Source organism: Macaca nemestrina, chromosome 6 (genome assembly GCF_043159975.1).
Source record: "Macaca nemestrina isolate mMacNem1 chromosome 6, mMacNem.hap1, whole genome shotgun sequence".
NCBI lineage: Eukaryota > Metazoa > Chordata > Mammalia > Primates > Cercopithecidae > Macaca > Macaca nemestrina.
The window spans coordinates 112945610-112966471 of NC_092130.1; the positions used below are offsets into that span (position 1 = coordinate 112945610).

The window sequence follows — 20862 nt, forward strand, 5'->3', positions numbered from 1 at the left end:
AACTAATATTCATTTATTTATTTATTTAGACGGATTTATTTATTAAGACGAATGGCACAATCTCGGCTCACTGCAACCTCCGCTTCCCAGGTTCAAACAATTCTCCTGCCTCAACCTCCCAAGTAGCTGGGCTTACAGGCACCCGTCACCACACCCAGCTGTTTTTTGTACTTTTAGTAGAGATGGGGTTTCACCATGTTGGCCAGGCTGGTCTCGAACTCCTGACCTTGTGATCCGCCTGCCTCGGCCTCCCAAAGTGCTGGGATTACAGGCGTGAGTCACCGCACCCAGCCTCAACTAATATTTATTTATTTACTGTCAATGAAGGACATTCCTAAAGACCTATAGTATTTGTTACTTACATGCTTTTTAAAGTAAAATCTACTTTTCATTTTGTTTTCAAACCTTCCAGTGATATAGCTCAGGCCCAGGAGGGATGCTGTGGCCCATCTTTCAGTTCCCTAAGTCTCTTATCCTGGCAACAGCCTTAAGCCTCTCTTCAGCCACTTAATGCCTACACACTGTTGTCATGTATCCAAAATATCAACTCAGTCAGCAGGAGGAACAAAAAAAAGTAAAACTACTCTCCTCCCTGGGTGGGCCCCTATCTTTCCACAGCTGTATCTCAGGCATCCCATAAAGTGATTACATACAGTAAGAATCCAAATATTTGTCAGATAAATAGACGGATGGGTAAGGTATAAATCAGTACTGTTTCAAAAGCAACTTAGAGATATTTGGGGGATAGTTTTGGAATTTTCATTCTTATTCCAGGCCCTTAACTAGGGCTCAGACAAGAGGCTTTATGAATCAACACAGGAAGAATACGCACCATGCTATATTCAAAATCTCTTCTGTTCAGTGCACAGCTCTGTTCTTTTGAACCAAGTCTGTCACCTTGAGTCTCTCCTCCACTAAAGTAACTTTCCACCAAAAAGTTCTTTTTAACCTTGGTATTAATGTAAGCCGAGACACACACATGCACAGGCTCAAATCCCCACACAGGTTCACAGCACAAATGACCCTTTAAGAGAGTCACTTTTTAAATAATGTACTTAAGCCAATATAGGCCGGGCGCAGGGGCTCACGCTTATAATCCCAACACTTCAGGAGGTCAAGGTGGGCAGATCATTTGAGGTCAGAAGTTTGAGACCAGCCTGGCCAACACGGCAAAACCCTGTCTCTACTAAAAGTACAAAAATTAGCCAGGCATAGCAGCATGCGCCTGTAATCCCAGCTATTCAGGAGGCTGAGGCAGGATAATCATTTAAACATGGGGGGCAGAAGTTGCAGTGAGCTGAGATCGCACCACTGCACTCCAACCTGGGCGAAAGAGCAAGACTCAATCCTCAGGGGGAAAACAAAGCCACTATAAAATTACACGGAGCAAGAGATAAGAAACAGAATCAACATGGCAATTAATGTACAATTAAAATCAACAAAACAAAAGTGAAAATAAGATCTATTAAACCTATTTGATGACTTGCTCACAAAGGCATTTATCTTTTAAATAAATTTTACTGCACTGTAAATATCTTAAAGGCTGGAGCTACATCATGTAAGTGGCGCCTTGGCATTCTCAAATTTAGCATTCATAATTTCAATTATTTGGAAATTTCCCCTAAGAACCACATCACGAAGTCTTAAGTTTACAAGGAGTACGTCTGCAAGTCTCTGCTATGAGGGTGAGTGATCTATCTTACACTAACCAACCCATCTCAAAGCAGCTATGCAGTTCTCCTTTGTTTAGAAAATATAATAATTCATCATGATGACCTTCTGAAGTATTGTAACTTGACTTCGCCTTGCCACACAGCATTCTTTTACCCTTATCATCCAAATACTTCATGTGTTGTTGAGCAGGAACACTGTTATTATTATGTTTTAGACACGTGGTCCAACTCTGTCTTATAGGCTAGCACAATCATATCTCACTACAGCCTCAAACTCCTAGGCTTAAGTAATCCTCCCGCCTCAGCCTCCCAAGCAACCAGGATGACGTACATACACCACCATGCCTAATTTTTTATTTTTTTTAGAGGTAGGATCTCACTATGTTGCCTAGACTGGTCTCAAACTCCTGGCCCCAAGGATCCTCCCACCTCAGCTTTCCAAAGTGCTGGGATTAGTCACCATGCCCAGCCTAATGAGAACATTATTCATCATAAACCTTTCAGTTTTTAAAATTCGGCTAAGTTTTAGACATGACCATAATAACAATGCAATATAGTTTTGTTTTCTTCCACGCAGATTTTTTTTTTCCTGAGACAGAGTCTTGCTCTGTTGCCCAGGCTAGAGTGCAGTGGCGTGATCTCGGCTCACTGCAACCTCCCTCCACCTCCTAGGTTGAAGCGATTCTCCTGCCTCAGGCTCCCGAGTAGCTGGAATTACAGGCACCTGGCTAATTTTTGTATTTTTAGTACAGACGGGGTTTCACCATGTTGGCCAGGCTGGTCTTGCACTCCTGACCTCATGATCCGCCCGCCTCAGCCTCCTAAAGTTCCAGGATTACAGGCGTGAGCCACTGCACCTGGCCCCATGTGAGATTTTAATAGCTTACTAAATGGGGGGTTGTGTTCTTCCACATGAACTGTCAAGAGACTACTAATTCTGTCTTCTGTCTCCCACAATATTGTACATATCTCTTGTACACAGTAGGCATTCAATAACTGTTGAGTGACTGCTAGACAGAAGTAAAAACTTAAGATTAACCCCTAATATCCAGGCCGAGCATGGTCATATGCACCTGTGGTCCCAGCTAGTTCAGAGGCTGAGGTGGGAGGATTGCTTGAGCCTAGGAGGTCAAGGTTGTAGACACCTATGTTTGTGCCACTCGCTATGCAGCATATACTTTTGTGGGTTACACATCGTGATTTGGGGACATTATTAACATACTCACAACTTAATTACAATTGCTACCTGTACCTTAAATTTCCTTATTTTTAGAGACTTTGGATTTTAACTGTGGTTAATGTCCATTTTACTATATTTAGGTTTATACGTAAAGGCATACTGTTTTATAGAAAATGAATTCCTGGCCAGGCATAGTGGCTCATGCCTGTAATCCCAGCATTTTGGGAGGCGGAGGCAGGTGGATCATCTGAGGTCAGGAGTTGGAGACCTGGCCAACATGGCAAAACCCCATCTCTACTAAAAATACAAAAATTAGCTGGGCATGGTGGCATGTACCTGTAAACCCAGCTACTAGTGGGGCTGAACCTGGGAGGTGGAGGTTGCAGTGAGCCAAGATCGTGCCACTGCACTCCAGTCTGGGCAACAGAGCGAGACACTGTCTCAAAAAAACAGAAAACGAATTCCTGGCCGGGCACAGTGGCTCATGCCTGTAATCCCAGCACTTTGGGAGGCTGAGACAGATGGATCGCTTGACGCTAGGAGTTTGAGGCCAACCTGGGCAACATGACAAAACCCTGTCTCTACTAAAAATACAAAAATTAGCTGGACATGGTGGTGTATGTCTGTAATCCTAGCTACTCAGGAGGCTAAGGAACAAGAACTGCTTGAAGCTAGGAGGCAAAGGTTGTAGTGAGCCAAGACAGAGACCCTCTCTCTCAAAAAAAAAGATTCCTTTTTGTGTCAAATCAAGCTCAATTTTGTTACTGCAAAACAATTTGCTCTCAACTGCTGATTTTGTAATTTGCCACCCCTCAAAAGAGCTTATTTTAACAAAGAGGAGGAAAGGGTATAACAATTGTTGAGACACACTGAGCTGCAGGTAGCCATTTTAAGTGTACCCTGTGCACTACACTTTGCTATAGCAACCAGCTCAACCATGAGCTTACTATATTTTTTTTTTTTCCTTTTGAGACAGTCTCTCTCTGTCGTCTAGGCTGGAGTGTAGTGGTGCAATCTCGGCTCACTGCAGCATCCACCACCTGGGTTCAAGTGATTCTCCTGCCTCAGCCTCCTGAGTAGCTGGGATTACAGGCGTGCACCACCATGCCCGGCTAAGTTTTTTTATTTTTAGTAGAGACAGGGGTTTCACCATGTTGCCCAGGCTGGTCTCGAGCTCCCAATCTCAGGTGATGTGCCCGCCACAGCCTCCCAAAGTGCTGGGATTACAGGCATGAGCCTGACCCTTACATTTTTTTATGTAGGAAACTAATTTGGTACTTGAGGACCATCTTGGCATCTTCCTTTATTATTAAAAGGAAGATTTTCCATACTTCGGATTACCAAAATAATAGGCACAGCTATATTAACTAGCAAAATTGCTTTTTATAGTAATGTCTTCCCATACATGCTATCTTCAATTAACTACACATCTTGTACCTCAACTGCGTTAGACAAGTCCCTACTATAGTCCCTATCTCCAGGTTCAGCTGCTCCATTCCAAAATAAAAAGTGCTAATCTTAATTTTTTCCAGGTATTTTTAGCTTTGACTAATCTCTCAAAAACCCTGCTTTTTGAAGTTTGGCACTATATCACTCCGAAATCCAGGAGGCATCTAAGAAGTCTCCTATTCTATTGTTCATTCACTTAACAGTTATTGAGCATCAATCATTATGTGTACTCTTTCAGACCATGCAGTAGGATGACAGGAATAAAAGCTACAATGTAGTGAATCTGAGAAAAATAAGTCAACAATTACAATTCAGTACAATGTGATAACTACTATATTGAAAGCAACTACAAGATGCTAATTAAGCATATACTTCTTTCTATATGGAGAAGAACTAGCCTCATACTACAAAAAAAAAAAAACAAACAAACAAGCAAGAAGCTAACTCACACAAGCTATCCAGCTTAAGGCCCTGGTTATCTCTACAGTTACAATCTGTGGAGATTGCCTCAACTAAATATAAACTGTACCTGTAAGGCAACATATTAGGAGAGTAAAATTTGATAAAGTTGAAATAGGAATTAAAACTTCTATAGACTGGTAGCCTTTAATAACAGGTAACTGTAACCAAGAATCTTCTAGACAATTGATTTTTGAGACTCTCCCCAACAAAAAAGTAAGTCCTAGAAGTGCAGGGTTTGAGGTGAGGATAGAACAGAGGAAAAGGAAAAACAATTTCATAGAAAGACTTGAGTAAGTAAACTGTCCATTTACTTAGTCCTCGTTAGAAATCAAGAAAAGTGAAAAGGATTTGAAAAGCAACCTTAAACTATCAAAAATAATTTCTCTTACACACAATATCCTCGGACGAACATGAGACTGGCTATTTAATTAAACCCAATGAGTTAAAAATGAAAAGGACACAATGTGGTCTGACATAAACTTTGGTGTATATAAAAATCCTATGGGGAGCTTGTTAAAAATGCAAATCGCCAAGCCGTATCCTCAAAGTGAGGATTCCAAAGGTGTGGTTCAGAAACCTCTCAGTCTGTGTGTAACAGACTGAAAACGAATGTTTTTGGCATGGAAGACAGCTCAAGGTTATACACTGCTCTTCCCACCCTCTTCCCTAGTCCATTCTCAAAGAAGAGGCTCTACACTGTGAGTCCAAGACAAAATAAGAGTCCTCAGGAACAAAAAGTTGGCCAATTTTTTTGTGAAGGAATAAAGGCAACATAAAAAGACTAGGACAGTATTTTCTTCTAGAACTCTCTCTTTACTTGGCTCCTTCCATTAGATCCCTTCCCTTCTACATGCTGCATACTCTTCATTGATTCCTTTCCACATAATAGGACTAGGCTATCTCCTTTTTTAAGAATGAAGCATCTCTAATCATGGACGGTGAAATACAGACCAGCGCAGAAGTCAGAAGGAGGTCTGGGAAAAGCTGCTTAAGACCACATGCTAAATTCAGAAGTAAAAGGAACTCTGGAAGCTCCCAAGGAAAAGCCTGCTAATTTAGGGAAAAGCATGAGCAATATTTAAAGTACATTTAGAGGAGAAAAAGAAAGACAAAAGAAAAATCTTTCTACAAAACACCATGTCACCCTCTTCTTTTTTGGAGGGCAGCATGATTCAGAACCCACCTGAAATAGTTTCTTGAGCCCTATCATGTGACCATATAATAAGACTTAAAATTATATACCTTTAATTTCTCTACAATTACAAAAGGTAACAAAGAACACTGTTAAAAATATTTCAAAGCATGGGTAACACAGTGAGACCTCATCTCTACAAAATAAAAAAACCATCTGGCGTGTACCTGTAGTCCTAGCTACTCGTGAGGCTGAGGTAGGAGGATGGTTTGAGCCAAGGAGGTCAAGCCTGTAGTGAGCCATGATCATGCCACTGTGCTACACCCTGGGTGACAGAACAAAACCCTGTCTCAACACACACACACACACACACAAAACCAAAAACAGAACAAAACCCTGTCTCAAAACACACACACATACGAACCCAAAACCAAAAACAAAAGGTGCAAAAAACCTGATAAATGGCTGTCACCCCATACTCATGTCAAACTCCTTCCTATATCTGCCCTACATCCTTCAATTACCCAGACGTAACAATTCTACTCCTAAATGTCAACTCTATGCCCACCTAATTGTTCTCTTTACCACAGCTTCATTTAAGAGATGTATCATCTCATCTGAAGTACTTCCTTTACCTCAAACTGATCTCCTTACCTTAAGACTGTATCCAACAACCAATCCTCCTCACTGGCAACTAAGTGATCTTTTTATTCATATCACTGCCCAGCAGTGATACGAGAAATGAGTGAAATGAGAAGTCTCACCCTGTCGCCCAGGCTGGAGTGCAGTGACACAGTTGCAGCTCATTGCAACCTCCACCTCCCGGGTTCAAGCGATCCTTCTGCCTCAGCCTCCCGAGTAGCTGGAACCACAGGCACGTGCCACCACGCCTGGCTAATCTTTGTAGTTTTTAGTAGAGACAGGGTTTCACCATGTTGGCCAGGCTGATCTTGAACTCCTGACCTCCAGATCCACCCGCCTTGGCCTCCCAAAGTGCTGGGATTACAGGCGTGAGCCACCACACCCGGCCGCACAATTTTCATAATCAAATTTAACTATGTGAAATCACTTACATCATAAAATAGTTTTCTATCAGCAGCAAGTCGTTTAGATGCCAGTGTCTTGGTAACATGATAGAAGGTAAGTAATGCTCTGTGCTGTCGAAGATCATCCTGGACTTTAACAGACTCTATAAGAGTGGGAATTAGTTCAGGCCACTGTCTGGGACAATCCAATCTAGCAACCTTTGCAATCAGCACTGCAATCTGAGTTGCAATCTAAAAGGAAAAAATGAGAAATAAACAAATGGAATCAAGGCAATAGATAAGGAATGCATTCTTGGTGAAAAATCACCTTGTTAATTATACATTTGACAAAAATGAACACAATTTCACTGAATGACTGCTTAAACAGTGGTTCTCAAAGTGTGGCCCATGGACCCCTGGTAGAGCTAGGACACTTTCTGGGACCTATGAGGTCCTCCTTTACCCAATTACCTGTCAGTGTGAAACAAAGTTTTCTTCATATAACGTCTACCATGTATCACAACAGAGTAAATGAAGAAGCAGATATGAAAACCTAGATGTCTTCCTTTAAATAGCCAGACCCTAAAAATGCATGCCAATGCCACCTTTCTCACTAAATTTTTATTGTTTGGGAAACAGCTACTATTGCTCATTTCCAAAACTGCTATGTTGACAAGTATGATATAATTTTTTACACTAATATTTTTAAGTTTCTCAGTTTTAATTTATAACACAGTAAATATCAACAGATATAACTCCTTTAGGTCTTCCATTTTAGCAGTATAATGAGATCCTGTGACCACAAAGTTTAAGAATCCTGACCTAAAAGTAGAAAGAAACATCAAATATTGGGCATTTAAATAATGATATTTCTACACACCATTGTTTCCCAAATGCTAGCTGAAAGAACAATTAGGCAGTTGTTCATCGATCAGTAACACAAACCCCTCCCTAATCACCTCCTGCCCCATTAAAGGTAACTCTGTTTTTCTCCATTATCCTTTAGCTCCTTTGTAAAGAAAGAGCAAAGAACTGAGATGATTTAAACAGGTCAAAATAAAATTGTATTGGAAATATTGCCAAATACAATTGTGCTTTAAGAGCTCAATTTAAAAAAGCAAGCATAACCAAGTATTATCTCGAAAAAACTTAAGAATTATTGTACCTATAAGCAAAACTTATTTTATTCTTAGAAGACAAACCTCAATATATAAAAAAAAGATAAAACTGTACATAATTTACTATCTAGCTGCCACAGAATAGTAGGAATTGAAAATGTGATGGATGCAACCAATAGAAAAAAACCTAAAGCCATTCTGTAGTTTTTTTTAAAAAAAGTGGTGGGGGCCGGCCAGGCACAGTGGTTCACGCCTATATTCCCAGCACTTTGGGTGGTCGAGGCGGACGGATCACGAGGTCAGATCGAGACCATCCTGGCTAACACGATGAAACCCCATCTCCACTAAAAATACAAAAAATTAGCCAGGCATGGTGGTAAGCACCTGTAGTCCCAGCTACTCCAGAGGCTCAGGCAGGACAAAGGCGTGAACCTGGGAGGCGGAGCTTGCAGTGACCTGAGATTGCGCCACTGCACTCCAGCCTGGGCAACAGAGCGAGACTCTGTCTAAAAAAATAAAAAAATAAGGCGGGGGGGGAAGATAATCTAAAAATTACAATCATTAAAATTAATTCTTGTGCAGTAAGACTACAAATATAGCCATGTATCACTAAACAACAGAGATATATTCTGAGAAATGTGTCATTAGGCAATTCTGTGGTTGTGTGAATATCACAGAATGTATAGTAATTGTAAGACTAGCAGCAGCGCAATAGGTTTGTTTACACCAACATCACCACCAATTAATGAGTAATACATTGCACTACAGTATTAGGACAGCTATGATGTCAATGGGTGAGAAGAACTTTTCAGTTCCATTATAATCCTATGGGACCACGATTATATATGCAGTCCACTGTTGCCCAAAACAACAGTAGGCATCACATGACTATATAGAGAGATTTGCTTTAAATACAGGCTCATAAAATGAGAAAGCTGGAAAGTATACAAATATACCTTAAAATGACTTCTGGGCTTTAAATAATTAATAACCAAATCTAATCAAAACTACTCAAAGCTACAAATAGATCTCAAAATGTAAAAAAAAGTAAAAACATCACAAATGAAAATAGTGTAATAGTGATATTTTTATTTATTTTTCATTTTAATGCCAGAATATAAAATTAGTTTGGAAAAGCAGAAGAAATTAAAAGAAAAATTAGCATTCATTTTTCTCACTAACCTGGTTTACTGGTTCATTGAAGTTGGTGATAAGCCCTGCACGCAGAGTAGTTTTCTCCTCCTCTGACAGAGCACTGTAAAAAAAAAAAATTGATTATGCAAAAGAATGCCACCTAATAAAAAATGTAGGTAAGCACTACTGTAAATTTTAATAATAAAAAGTCTTTCAAACATGTGTCTCTGATTGGTTTTTGTAAATAAAAAGGATTATTTCCATTACTTGTACATCAGCACTACTATGAACTTTAACAATAAAAAGTCTTCTAAACAACTGTCCCTGATTGGTTCTGGGAAATGAACAAGATTACTTCTGTTACTCATACAATGGCACATCAGATAAGTTGGAAGCATAAAATTCCTTCCCGATTGAATAAATGGGAAGCACCACACAGTAAGCAAGAGTAAATAAGACAAATCCAGGTAATTAATATATTTGATGTTCACTTTTATTGATGTAAAAATAGCCTACAAAACAAAAAGATGGCTACAAAAAATCTATACAAGTAAATATTGCCATTTCATCGGGTTCTTTCATAAAATCTGTGTGAGATTATTCTATGGGGCAAGAGATTCAGAATCAGAGAATATTTGGGATGGGCGACTTATGAGAAATCAACTAGCTTAAACCTTTCATTTTAAACATCTCCAAAAAGAATAAACACAATACTAATAATTTCGACTGCATATGAGAAAGGAAAACAGAAAGGTATTGGACAGGAAACGGAGAACACTACTATGTAAGACTGAATACATACGTATGAATGTGTTGTTAATTTTAAAATGAAGGCCAGGCACAGTGGCTCAGGCCTGTAATACCAGCACTTTGGGGAGGCCAATGCAGAAGGATGGCTCGAGCCCAAGAGGTCAAGGCTGCAGTGAGAGATGATTGCACCACTGCACTCCAGCCTGGGCAACAGAACAAGACCCTGTCTCTTAAATATTTTTTTGAATAGTAAATGTACATTAGATTTTAATGCCTCATTTTAAGGTTTTCCATTCTGGGTATCAGAATTAAATTAATTAAATTAAATTAAAGCACACAACAACAATAGCATTAAAAACAGGAGGGATTAGACAGAATTAACATATTACTACAAGGTTCTGGCATTAACTAGAAAAAGTAAAGCGCCAGCCATGGTGGCTCATGCCTGTAATCCCAATCCTATGGGAAGCTGAGATAGAAGAATTGTTTGGGGCCAGGAGTTCAAAATAAGCCTGGGCAACATAGCAAGATCTCATTTCTACAAAATATTAAAACTAAAAAAGATTAGCAGAACATGGCGGTATACACCTGTAGTCTGAGGTACTTAGGAGGCTGAGATAGGAGGCTTTCTTGAGCCCAGGAGGTGGAGGCTGCAGTGAGTTATGATTGTGCCACTGCATTCCAGCCTGGGCAACAGAGCAAGACCCTGTCTCTCAAAAAAAAAGATAAGGTACTAATACAAGGATATCAAGGGTCCATGTTACAATCACTTAAATAATGAAAACATACTAAATGTTTTAGAGTAAAACTGAGTAATAAAAACTGTCTTGAATACAGTTGTCCTCCTTTATTCATAGTTTTACTTTCCATGGTTCCAGTAATCTACCATCAATGAAGTAGATTCAATGAATGGAATGGAAAATTCATAGATTTTTGAATAGCGTAGCATCCTGAATAGCATGATGAAATCTCATGCTGTCCTGCCCTGTCTGGCCTGGGATGTAAATTATTCCTTTGTCAAGCACACCCATGCTGTACATGCTACCTGCCCACTAGACATTTAGTAGCTACTTTGTTATCAGACTGAAAAAAAAAAACCCTACTAAATACAGGACTTAGGACTATCTGCAGTTTCAGGCATCCACTGGGAGTCTTGGAACCTATCACCTACAGATAAGGAGGAACTACTGTAATCCAAAGGAAAGCAAGAAAGAAAAAAAGGGAACAGATATCAAGACATACAGAAAACAAAGTGTGAGGCTGGACACAGTAGCTTACACCTGTAAGCCCTGCACTCTGGAAGGCCGAGGCAGGAAGATCACTTGAGGCCAGGAGTTCAAGACCAGCCTGGACAACACAGTGAAACCCTGTCTCTACTAAAAACACAAAATTTAGCTGGGCATGGTGGCGCATGCTTGTAATCTCAGCTACTCGGGAAGCTGAGGCATGAGAACTGCTTGAACCTGGGAGGCAGAGGCTGCAGTGAGCTGAGATGGTGTCGCTGTATTCCATCCAGCCTGGACAACAGAACAAGACTCTGTCTCAAAAAAAGAAAAGAAAAAGAAAAAGAACAAAGTGTGGGCAGATTTAATCCCAATATATTAGTAATTACATTAAGTATAAATGGGCATAATACTAAAATTAAAAGACATTTATGATAAAATTGGATGAAAAAACAAATCCAAAGCCGAGCATGGTGGCTCATGCCTATAATCCCAACACTTTGGGAGGCCAAGAGACTGGGACTGCTTGAGCTCAGGAGTTCGAGACCAGCCTGATCAACTTGGTGAAACCCTGTCTCTACCAAAAATACAAAAATTAGCCAGGCATGGTGGCACGCACCTGTGGTCCCAGCTACTCCAGAGGCTGAAGTGGGAGGATCACTGGAGCCTGTGAAGTCAAGGTTGCAGTGAGCCATGATGGCACCACTGCACTCCAGTCTAGGTGACAGAGCAAGACCCTGTCTCAAAAAAAAAAAAAAAAAGAGAGAGAGAAAAAAGAAAGGGTACAATCACGATGCAATGGAGAAAGAACACATGTCCCTACTTCACATGAGCACCTTGTACAAAAATAAACTCCAGATAGATCATACAACTAAAATTGAAAGGGAAAACAAAGCTTTCAGTAGAAAACAGTATTTTCATGACCACCGGCTGAGCAAAAAATTCATAAATAGGCTGGGAGCACTGGCTCACACCTGTAAATTCCAGCATTTCGGAAGGCCAAGGTGGGAGGGTCACTTCAGTCAGGAGTTCAAGACTAGCCTGGGCAACCCGGCAAGACCCCATCTCTACAAAAACTGTTTTAAAATTAGGCACTGGTGGCACACACCTGTAGTCACAGCTACTCAGGAGGCTGAGGCAGCAGGACGGCTTGAGCCCAGGAGTTAGAGGTTACACTGAGCTATGATTGCATCACTGCACTCTAGCCTGGGCAACAGAATAAGACCCTGTCTTCTTAAAAAAAAAAATTATTAAAAAAACTACAACCCAAAAGAAATAATCATAGAAAGGTAATTAAATTAAACTTCATTAAAATTAAGGGCTTCTGAAGAAAGTGAAAAGGCAAGTCACAAAGTTGATTTTTTTTTTTTTTTTTTGCAGACAGAGTCTCGCTCTGTTGACCAGGCTGGAAAACAGTGGCATGATCTCAGCTCACTGCAACCTCCGCCTCCCAGGTTCGAGAGATTCTGCTGCCTCAGCCTGTTCAGTAGCTGGGACTACAGATGTGCGCCACTATGTCCAGCTAGTTTTTGTATTTTTAGTAGACATGGAGTTTCATCATGTCGGCCAGGCTGGTCTCGAACTCCTGACCTCAGGTGACCTGCCCGCCTAGGCCTCTCAAAGTGCTGGGATTACAGGCGTGAGCAGCTGCACCTAGCCTAGAAGATATTTGTAATACATACATTTGACAAAGGACTTGTATCCAAAATAAAAGTCCCATAAATCAATAAGATAATCCAATTTTTTAAACGTTCAAATAACAGACCCTTCACAATAGAGGATATCCCAATGACCAACAAGTACATTTAAAAAGTACTGATCATTAAAGACAATGCAAACTAAAATGACCAAGCCCACCAGAAAGACTAAAATGAAAGATCAGACCAAGTGCAGATAAGAATGCAGAGCAAATACTAACACTCGTATGTTGCTGTGGCAGTGCAATCTGATACAACCAGCCTAGAAAATTAACAATATCTACTAAAGTTGAACACACATCTGACTATAAATGGTAATAAAATGCACATGTCTGTAAAAGTTTCTAGAATGCTATAAGTGTTCTATCTAGCTCCAAGTGGCAGTTACACAGGTGTCTTTGCATTATAAACATTCAAACTACACCCTTTACTTGTGCACTGTTTAAAGTATATTATATATTACACTTCAAAGAAAGTATTTTAAAATCTTAATGACTTACTCAAAGTTAATAAATGAGAAAACAAGATTAACATAAACATTCAGGTCATTAAAAATATCTCTCTAATCCTTTTATGATTGTGCTATACTTTCCAACTTTAATAGTTCCCTTCTACTATCAAACCCGACATAATGTTTTCTCCTACAATATTTTGCTTTACACTTGTAATTGAACTTTTCTTCTATGCCAAGGAGCCAGGTTCATCAGTTTGCATAACTCTAACTACAATAAAAGTGTATAATGGGCCAGGCGTGGTGGCTCACGCCTGTAATCCCAGCACTTTCGGAGGCTGAGGCGGGTGGATCACGAGGTCAGGAGATCGAGACCATACTGGCTAACACAGTGAAACGCCATCTCTACTAAAAATACAAAAAATTAGCCAGGTGTGGTGGCGGGCGCCTGTAGTCCCAGCTACTCAGGAGGCTGAGGCAGGAGAATGGCGTGAACCCAGGAGGCGGAGCTTGCAGTGAGCCAAGATTGTGCCACTGCACTCCAGCCTGGGCGACAGAGTGAGACTCCATCTCAACAACAACAACAACAACAACAAAAAGTGAATAATGACTAGCTATCAAAATAGATCATGCAAAAAAATACACAGATGCTCCTGACTTACGATGGGATTACCTCCTGATAAACCCACAGTAAATAAAAAATATTGTAAGTCAAAGATTTATTTTATATCTAACCTACTGAACATCGTATCTTAGCCTAACCTACCTCAAACATGCTCAGAACACTTACATTAGCCTACGGCCGGGCAAAAGCATCCAACACAAAGCCTATTTTATAATAAAGTAGTAAATATCTCATGTTAATTTATTGAACACTGTACTGAAAATGAAAAATACTGTACTGAAAGTGAAAAACAGAATGGTTGTATGGGCACTTGAAGTACAGTTTCTACTGAATACATACATACTGCTTTTGCATCATAGTGAAGTAAAAAAAAAAAAAATCATTAAATCAAACCACCGTAAGTCAGGGATTGTATATATATTAAAGAAATAAGCCATTAACCTGAAGAAAATTCACATCTTTAACAATTCTCTAATAATAATTTACATTCCACCTTTAATTTTATGCATGTTATCATTAGATGAATCCAAACTATGTTCCAAGCAGAAATTGGATAGTATTTAATTAATTAGGACCCAGATAAATTCCAATGTATATGGTAATGGTAACAAGCTTGTTAGTTAATTCTCATTCTGTGAAAACGGTTAAGAGTAGGATCTATACAAAATGAAACAGGTAAGTACAGAAACAAGCATATTTTTAAAAAGTCTCAAGTTTATAAGTTCAATTACTAATCTGCCACCCATGCTCCCCCTTTCTAAATACATTCATCTCCTTTTCAGCTTTTATCTCAATATATACTAAAAGAGACAGCTTGGGATTTAACTATCAAATACTGCATAAATTCTCTCATAACTTTTTAAATTTAAGCAAAAGTCCAGGTTCTAATTCATTATGTAAAAGTGAAGCCTGAAATATTTAATAATTTACTTTACCTTCAAAATAATCATTTTTTTATATATATATATTTCTAAGTATGTTCATATATATATATATATACACACACACACACACACACCTCTCTCTCTCTCTCTCTCTGTCTCTCTCTCTCTCTTTCCGTCTGTCTGTCTTTTGAGATATAGTCTCACTCTGTCGCCCAGGCTGGAGTGCAGTGGCACGTTCTCGGCTCACTGCAACCTCTACCTCCTGGGTTCAAGTGATTCTCCTGTGTCACCCTCCCCAGCAACTGGGATTACAGGCATCCACCACCACACCTGGCTAATTTTTGTATTTTTAGTAGGGGTGGGGTTTCACCATGTTGGCCAGGCTAGTCTCAAACTCGTGACCTCAAGTGATCTGCCCACCTCGACCTCCTAAAGTGCTGGGATTACAGGAGTGAGCCACTGTGACCAGCCAAGACAATCATTTATAACTATATCCTTTATATAACCAGTAAAACAAAATGAATCTTAAGAGACATGCAAAATTTAATTGGACAAAGCAGTAGAAAAGTGCTGCTGGGCCACTGCCTATAAACCAATAATGCACACTTTCTCATCACCTCCTACCAAATTTCTCCCCGAAATTATGAATTAATCCTATCTAAAGAATTAATCCGGCCAGGCACAGTGGCACACGCCTATAATCCCAGCACTTTGGGAGGTCGAGGCAGGCGGATCACAAGGTCAGGAGATCGAGACCATCCTGGCTAACATGGTGAAACCTCGGCGCTACTAAAAATATAAAAAATTAGCCAGGTGCTGTGGCAGGCACCTATAGCCCCAGCTACTCGGAAGGCTGAGGCAGGAGAATGGTGTGAACCCGGGAGGCGGAGCTTGCAGTGAGCCGAGATCGCACCATTGCACTCTAACCTGGGCGACAGAGCAAGACTCTGTCTCAAAAAAAAAAAAAAGAAGACATGTTTGCTTTAAATCTTAATATAGTATCCTAAGCGCAGCCTGAAAATATTCTTCTTGTTCCCAATATTATTCAAGGACATGTTTTATATGCATTTTGAAGTATTCAGACTGAGAAAAGCCTTATGGCTTTAAGAATTTACAGAGCTATAGTGCCATCTACTGGAAAACACAGATTATGATGCTTCTTAGGCAAAATTCAGTACCGTATTTTGTATCAAACTAATCCCAGGGTCATGTCTACAATGATTTTCCACTGATTATATAACATGTAAAATTAACTACTAAGAGAAATCTGTTAACAAGGTACATAAAACAGTTATAACTGAATACTAATGTGATTACAAATGTATACTAATCCATGCCCACCACAGAGAAAGAATGCATAAGACTCAGAAATTACACCCAGCTGGTTCAGAGTTGACCCGGGATTTCCTTCTGAATGGCTTTTTTCCCCAAATCCTAACCTTACATTTCTGTTTCTTTTTTCTTGAGATGGGATCTCTCCATGTTGCCCAGGCTGGTCTCAAACTCCTGGGCTCAAGCAATCCTCCTGCCTCAGCCTTTTAACATGCGTAGGACTAAAAATAAGGGCTTTTGTTCAACATGACTCACTCAGCATGATCCTTGCAAGCAGAGGGCCAACATGACACACTCACACACACACACCCAAAACCATGAAGAAAACAATAATATAGCTGTTGATTTGTCATTAACTAAATAGAACATTTATTCAGTAAACACTTTTTTGGCATTTTTTTAAATATCAAACACTTCACAAATCATCCTTGCACAGAGACCATGCTAATCTCTATATTGCTCCAATTTTAGTTATATGTGCTGCAGAAGTGCTAACACATTTTTTTACATAAACAAGTACATTCTTACACCTTCCTGAATTTGGGAAGGATTACACCCAAGGAATAGAGGAAGTGATGGAACTTACTGAGGTGCTACACGTCTCCAGTAGCGATCAATTCCATGTTTAAAATACAGTACAGCAAGCCACCTTACATTTATATCCAAAGTGTGGTTTGTGAAAATATTCTATAAATAAAAAACATAATATTAGAATTAGCATGGAATAAGTAAAAACTATAATTAATGTACCCATAATAAAGTATGAACAGGTCTTTTTTTTTTTTTTTTTTTTTTTGAGACAGAGTTTGGCTCTTGTCTCCCAGGCTGGAGTGCAATGACACGATCTTGGCTCACTGCAACCTCCGCCTCCCAGGTTCAAGCGATTCTCCTGCCTCCGCCTCCCAAGTAGCTGGGGTTACAGGTGCCTGCCACCAAGCCCAGCTGATACTTTGTTTTTTTTTTTTTTTTTTTTTTTTTTGTAAAGACAGAGTTTCACCATGTTGGCCAGGCTAGTCTCAACCTCCTGACCTCAGGTTATCCACTCGCCTGGGCCTCCCAAAGTGCTGGGATTATAGGCATGAACCACCACGCCTGGCCTGGACAGATCTTTTAATTAAATTTGTTTACATTCTATCACTACATATATCATATCCACATTTATGAAGTATATACAGTTCTACAATTAATGTAAGAAAGTATACCTGCTCAGTTGTATGTTAACTGTTTAAGCTGAGTAACAGACATGCAGAGAGTAATTGTACTATTCTGCTTTTAGGTGTGTTTGAAAATTCCGCTAGTAAAAAAATTAAATTCAGAAAAAGCAAACCTAATTATTTTTCAAATGAAAACCATAGCCCCACACATATTCAATAAAATATATAACTTCCAAATTAGAAAAAGTAGGCCCACTACAGCACAGATTCAAAGATTCTAAGCAATCAAGGCCCCAGGGTTGTTAATACATGCTATGAAATAAAACTATTTCATAGTATCCTCCTTATCAAAACAACTATGCTTGTAAATAAGCTTGATAAAGCTGTGCATGGTGGCTCACGCCTGTAATTCCAGCACTTTGGGAGGTTGAGGCAGGCGAATCACGAGGTCACGAGATCGAGACCATCCTGGCCAACATGGTGAAACCCCAATTCTACTAAAAATACAAAAATTAGCTGGGCATGGTGGTGCATGCCTCTAATCCCAGCTACTCAGGAGGCCAAGGCAGGAGAATCACTTGAACCAGGGAAGTGGACGTTGCAGTGAGCTGAGATCACACCACTACGCAACAACATCCTGGTGACAGCGAGACCCTGTCTCAAAAAAAAAAAAAAAAAAGTTTGATAGCAGAACACTTTTAAGAGACACAAAGCGGCCGGGCGTGGTGGTTCACACTTGTAATCCATACACTTTGGGAGGCTGAGACAGGTGAATCACCTTGAGGTCAGGAGTTCGAGACCAGCCTGGCCAACATGATGAAACCCCGTCTCTACTAAAAATACAAAAAAATTAGCTGGGCGTGGTGGTGCACACCTGTAATCCCAGCTACTCAGTAGACTGAGGCAGGAGAGTTGTTTGAATCCAGGAGGCGGAGGTTGCAGTGAGCTGAGATCACGCCACTGCACTCAGCCTGGGCAACAAGAGCAAAACTCTGTCTCAAAAAAAAAAAAAAAAAGGAGCTGGGCACAGTGGCTCACGCCTGTAATAGCAACACTTTGGGAGGCCGAGAAGGGCAGATCACCTGAGGTCAAGAGTTTGAGACCAGCCTGACCAACATGGAGAAACCCTGTTTCTATAAAAATACAAAAATTAGCCAGGCATGGTGGCACATGCCTGTAATCCCAGCTACTTGGGAGGCTGAGGCAGGAGAATCGCTTGAACCCGGGAGGGAGAGGATGCAGCGAGCTGAGATCACACCATTGCACTCCATCCTGGGCAACAAGAGTGAAACTCTGTCTCAAAAAAAAAAAAAAAAAAAGACAGATAAAACTACATGTGATGTGAATAATCTCAACTCAAAATTAACCATTACTCCAAAAAAGTATTCATTATGTTAATCCAAATAATAATAATGTTATAATTATACTATGTCTCAGACCAAAAATAACTCAAATTCCCAGAGGTGACCTCTCAAACCTTGTATAGGAAAATCTCAAAGCCAAAAATGACATGGAAGTATGTCCTTTGCTATAGAAAAACATTTATAAGTTTTTGTGTTTTTTTTGAGATGGAGTCTCGCTCCCGTTGCACAGACTGGAGTGCAGTGGCGCAATCTTGGCTCACTGCAACCTCCACCTCCCAGGTTCAATCAATTCTCCTTCCTCAACCTCCCAAATAGCTGGGATTACAGGGATGCGCCACCACGTCCGGCTAATTTTTGTATTTTTAGCCAAGACGGGTTTTGCCATGTTGGCCAGGCTGATCTTGAACGCCTGATCTCAGGTGATCCACCCGCCTTGGCCTCCCAAAGTGCTAGGATTACATAAAGAATAAGATGTTTTCTTTACTATCTTTTAAAATCAGTATTTTTTTTTTTTTACCATTCTGTTACTGAGCCAAACAGCCAACTTTTTTGTTATATTCAGAATAACAAGTCTGACTTTAAACAATTTCCCTTACAGTCACGACCAATATCTTCTTCAATTTAACAAACAACTCAAACTTTTTTAGCCAACAAGTTAAAATATATATGACAACTACTACCACTTATTTTATTTTGCAAGATATAATAAACAATTTTGCTCTGATTCTATGACCCGGTCACAAATAATGAGTCAATTTTTAACCCAAGTGGGAGCTTTGTTGCCCTGACCAGAAGCTAAGCCTCAAACACTAATCAGAATTCTCAATTTCTTAGAAAAAAAGTATAAGGAAGGTCTTCAACACAAAAATACTTCTTTCATTCTGGCATTGAGAAAATAATTTTGATTAATTAGTCAAAAACTTTAAACTCCAACAAAGGTTTGTTTAAAGCGCATATTGTTAATTAATTATACTACTTCCTATTACACCCAAGAAAGCATCAGATGTGTCAAGAGAAGGAAATTTTTAGATGAGAAAAGAAAACATTTTAAAGTGAAATACACAGTACACCTGACACTGATGCTGCAATGTGGAGACCTGAACAACTATGACAACATAAATTACCTGGGGTAGGGATAAAGACAAAACATGAAAGAGTGCCACCTCCAGTCCTGATGGTAGATACTTTCAACATACTAAAACTGAAAATCATCACGGTTTTGCCTTCTGAGCAGATGCTACACATACCTTGCTTATTTTTATATTTATCAATAAATATTTCTTTAACACCCTTAAGAAGCCATAAAGTAATAAAATAATGGCAAAGGCATCAGCAGCCAAACATTTGAATCTATTTCACTAAACTACCAATAAAACTAGGTTTTTAAAACAAATTAATGTTGTCTCATTTTATTAAAAAGAAAAGCAAACAATTTTAGAACAACTTACCAGCAACACTGAATAGAAACCTGGCTGTGTCTCCCACTGCTTCAGCTGCTCCTCGGCTGGTTTTAACACAGCAGTATCCTGACTGGTGGCCTGTGTTAAGACCTGAAGAACAACAGTGCTGGCACTATTGAGATCCATGGAAACCTGGCAATGATAAGTTAACATACTTGAATGTGTATATTACAATAAAAAATTAACAGTAAAATAAATGGAGACAAAAAGCTTTCATGTACTGAATTACTCCTATTCATCTACTCCTTCATGTTCTGCCTTTCTATCTTTTCTAAGTATATCCACACTCTTCCTTAAAATTCATAATCAAATTATTTTTGCTTAAATCAATTTATTCTTAAAGGAAACTCTCTTTCATTGTTCTATAAATGGAAGATAATAAATTGAGGGAGGGGGGACACACACACAAACTTCAAAGTTTCTAAATTCTAAGTAAGTACCATTATGTGCCCAAGACTAAGCATAATGCCTTCTGTCTTCGTTTTAAAAAGGAGACTAATAAGTGTTATAAAAGTATTAAACCATGTAGCAAGTAGCACCTAACTTTATCCTTGATAAAATCAGAAGGAACAAAAGAAAACCGAAAGAGTTGCTTTGACTCATTTGTAAAGTACTCTCCAACATCATCTTACATGCCACCAGTGGTACACGTCCAAATCATTTTAAGAAACACGCAAAATGAAATGCTATGGAGAAAAAAGCCAAACTGACCTATTAAACAAAAATCTAAAACCTAAGTCAGAAAGGAT

At 39.5% G+C, this 20862-nt stretch overlaps 1 protein-coding gene and 1 non-coding gene across 9 annotated transcripts in view; both read right to left on the reverse strand.

Annotated features, from left to right (window-relative positions):
• LOC105499461 (importin 11) overlaps positions 1-20862 on the reverse strand; it is a 229150-nt gene that overhangs the window by 180853 nt on the left and 27435 nt on the right. For all 8 annotated transcript variants that reach the window (XM_011772019.3, XM_011772017.3, XM_011772018.3 and 5 more), the window contains 4 exons: positions 20102-20245; positions 16722-16822; positions 9222-9294; positions 6970-7173 (listed from right to left, as the gene is read on the reverse strand). In XM_011772019.3, the coding sequence (XP_011770321.2) occupies positions 6970-7173; positions 9222-9294; positions 16722-16822; positions 20102-20239 (516 nt within the window). In that variant the 5' untranslated portion in view covers positions 20240-20245. The remainder of the gene's footprint in view (positions 1-6969; positions 7174-9221; positions 9295-16721; positions 16823-20101; positions 20246-20862) is intronic.
• Positions 16526-16633, reverse strand: LOC112423204 (U6 spliceosomal RNA). The gene has a single exon (XR_003013678.1). It is a non-coding gene; the product is annotated as a U6 spliceosomal RNA (small nuclear RNA).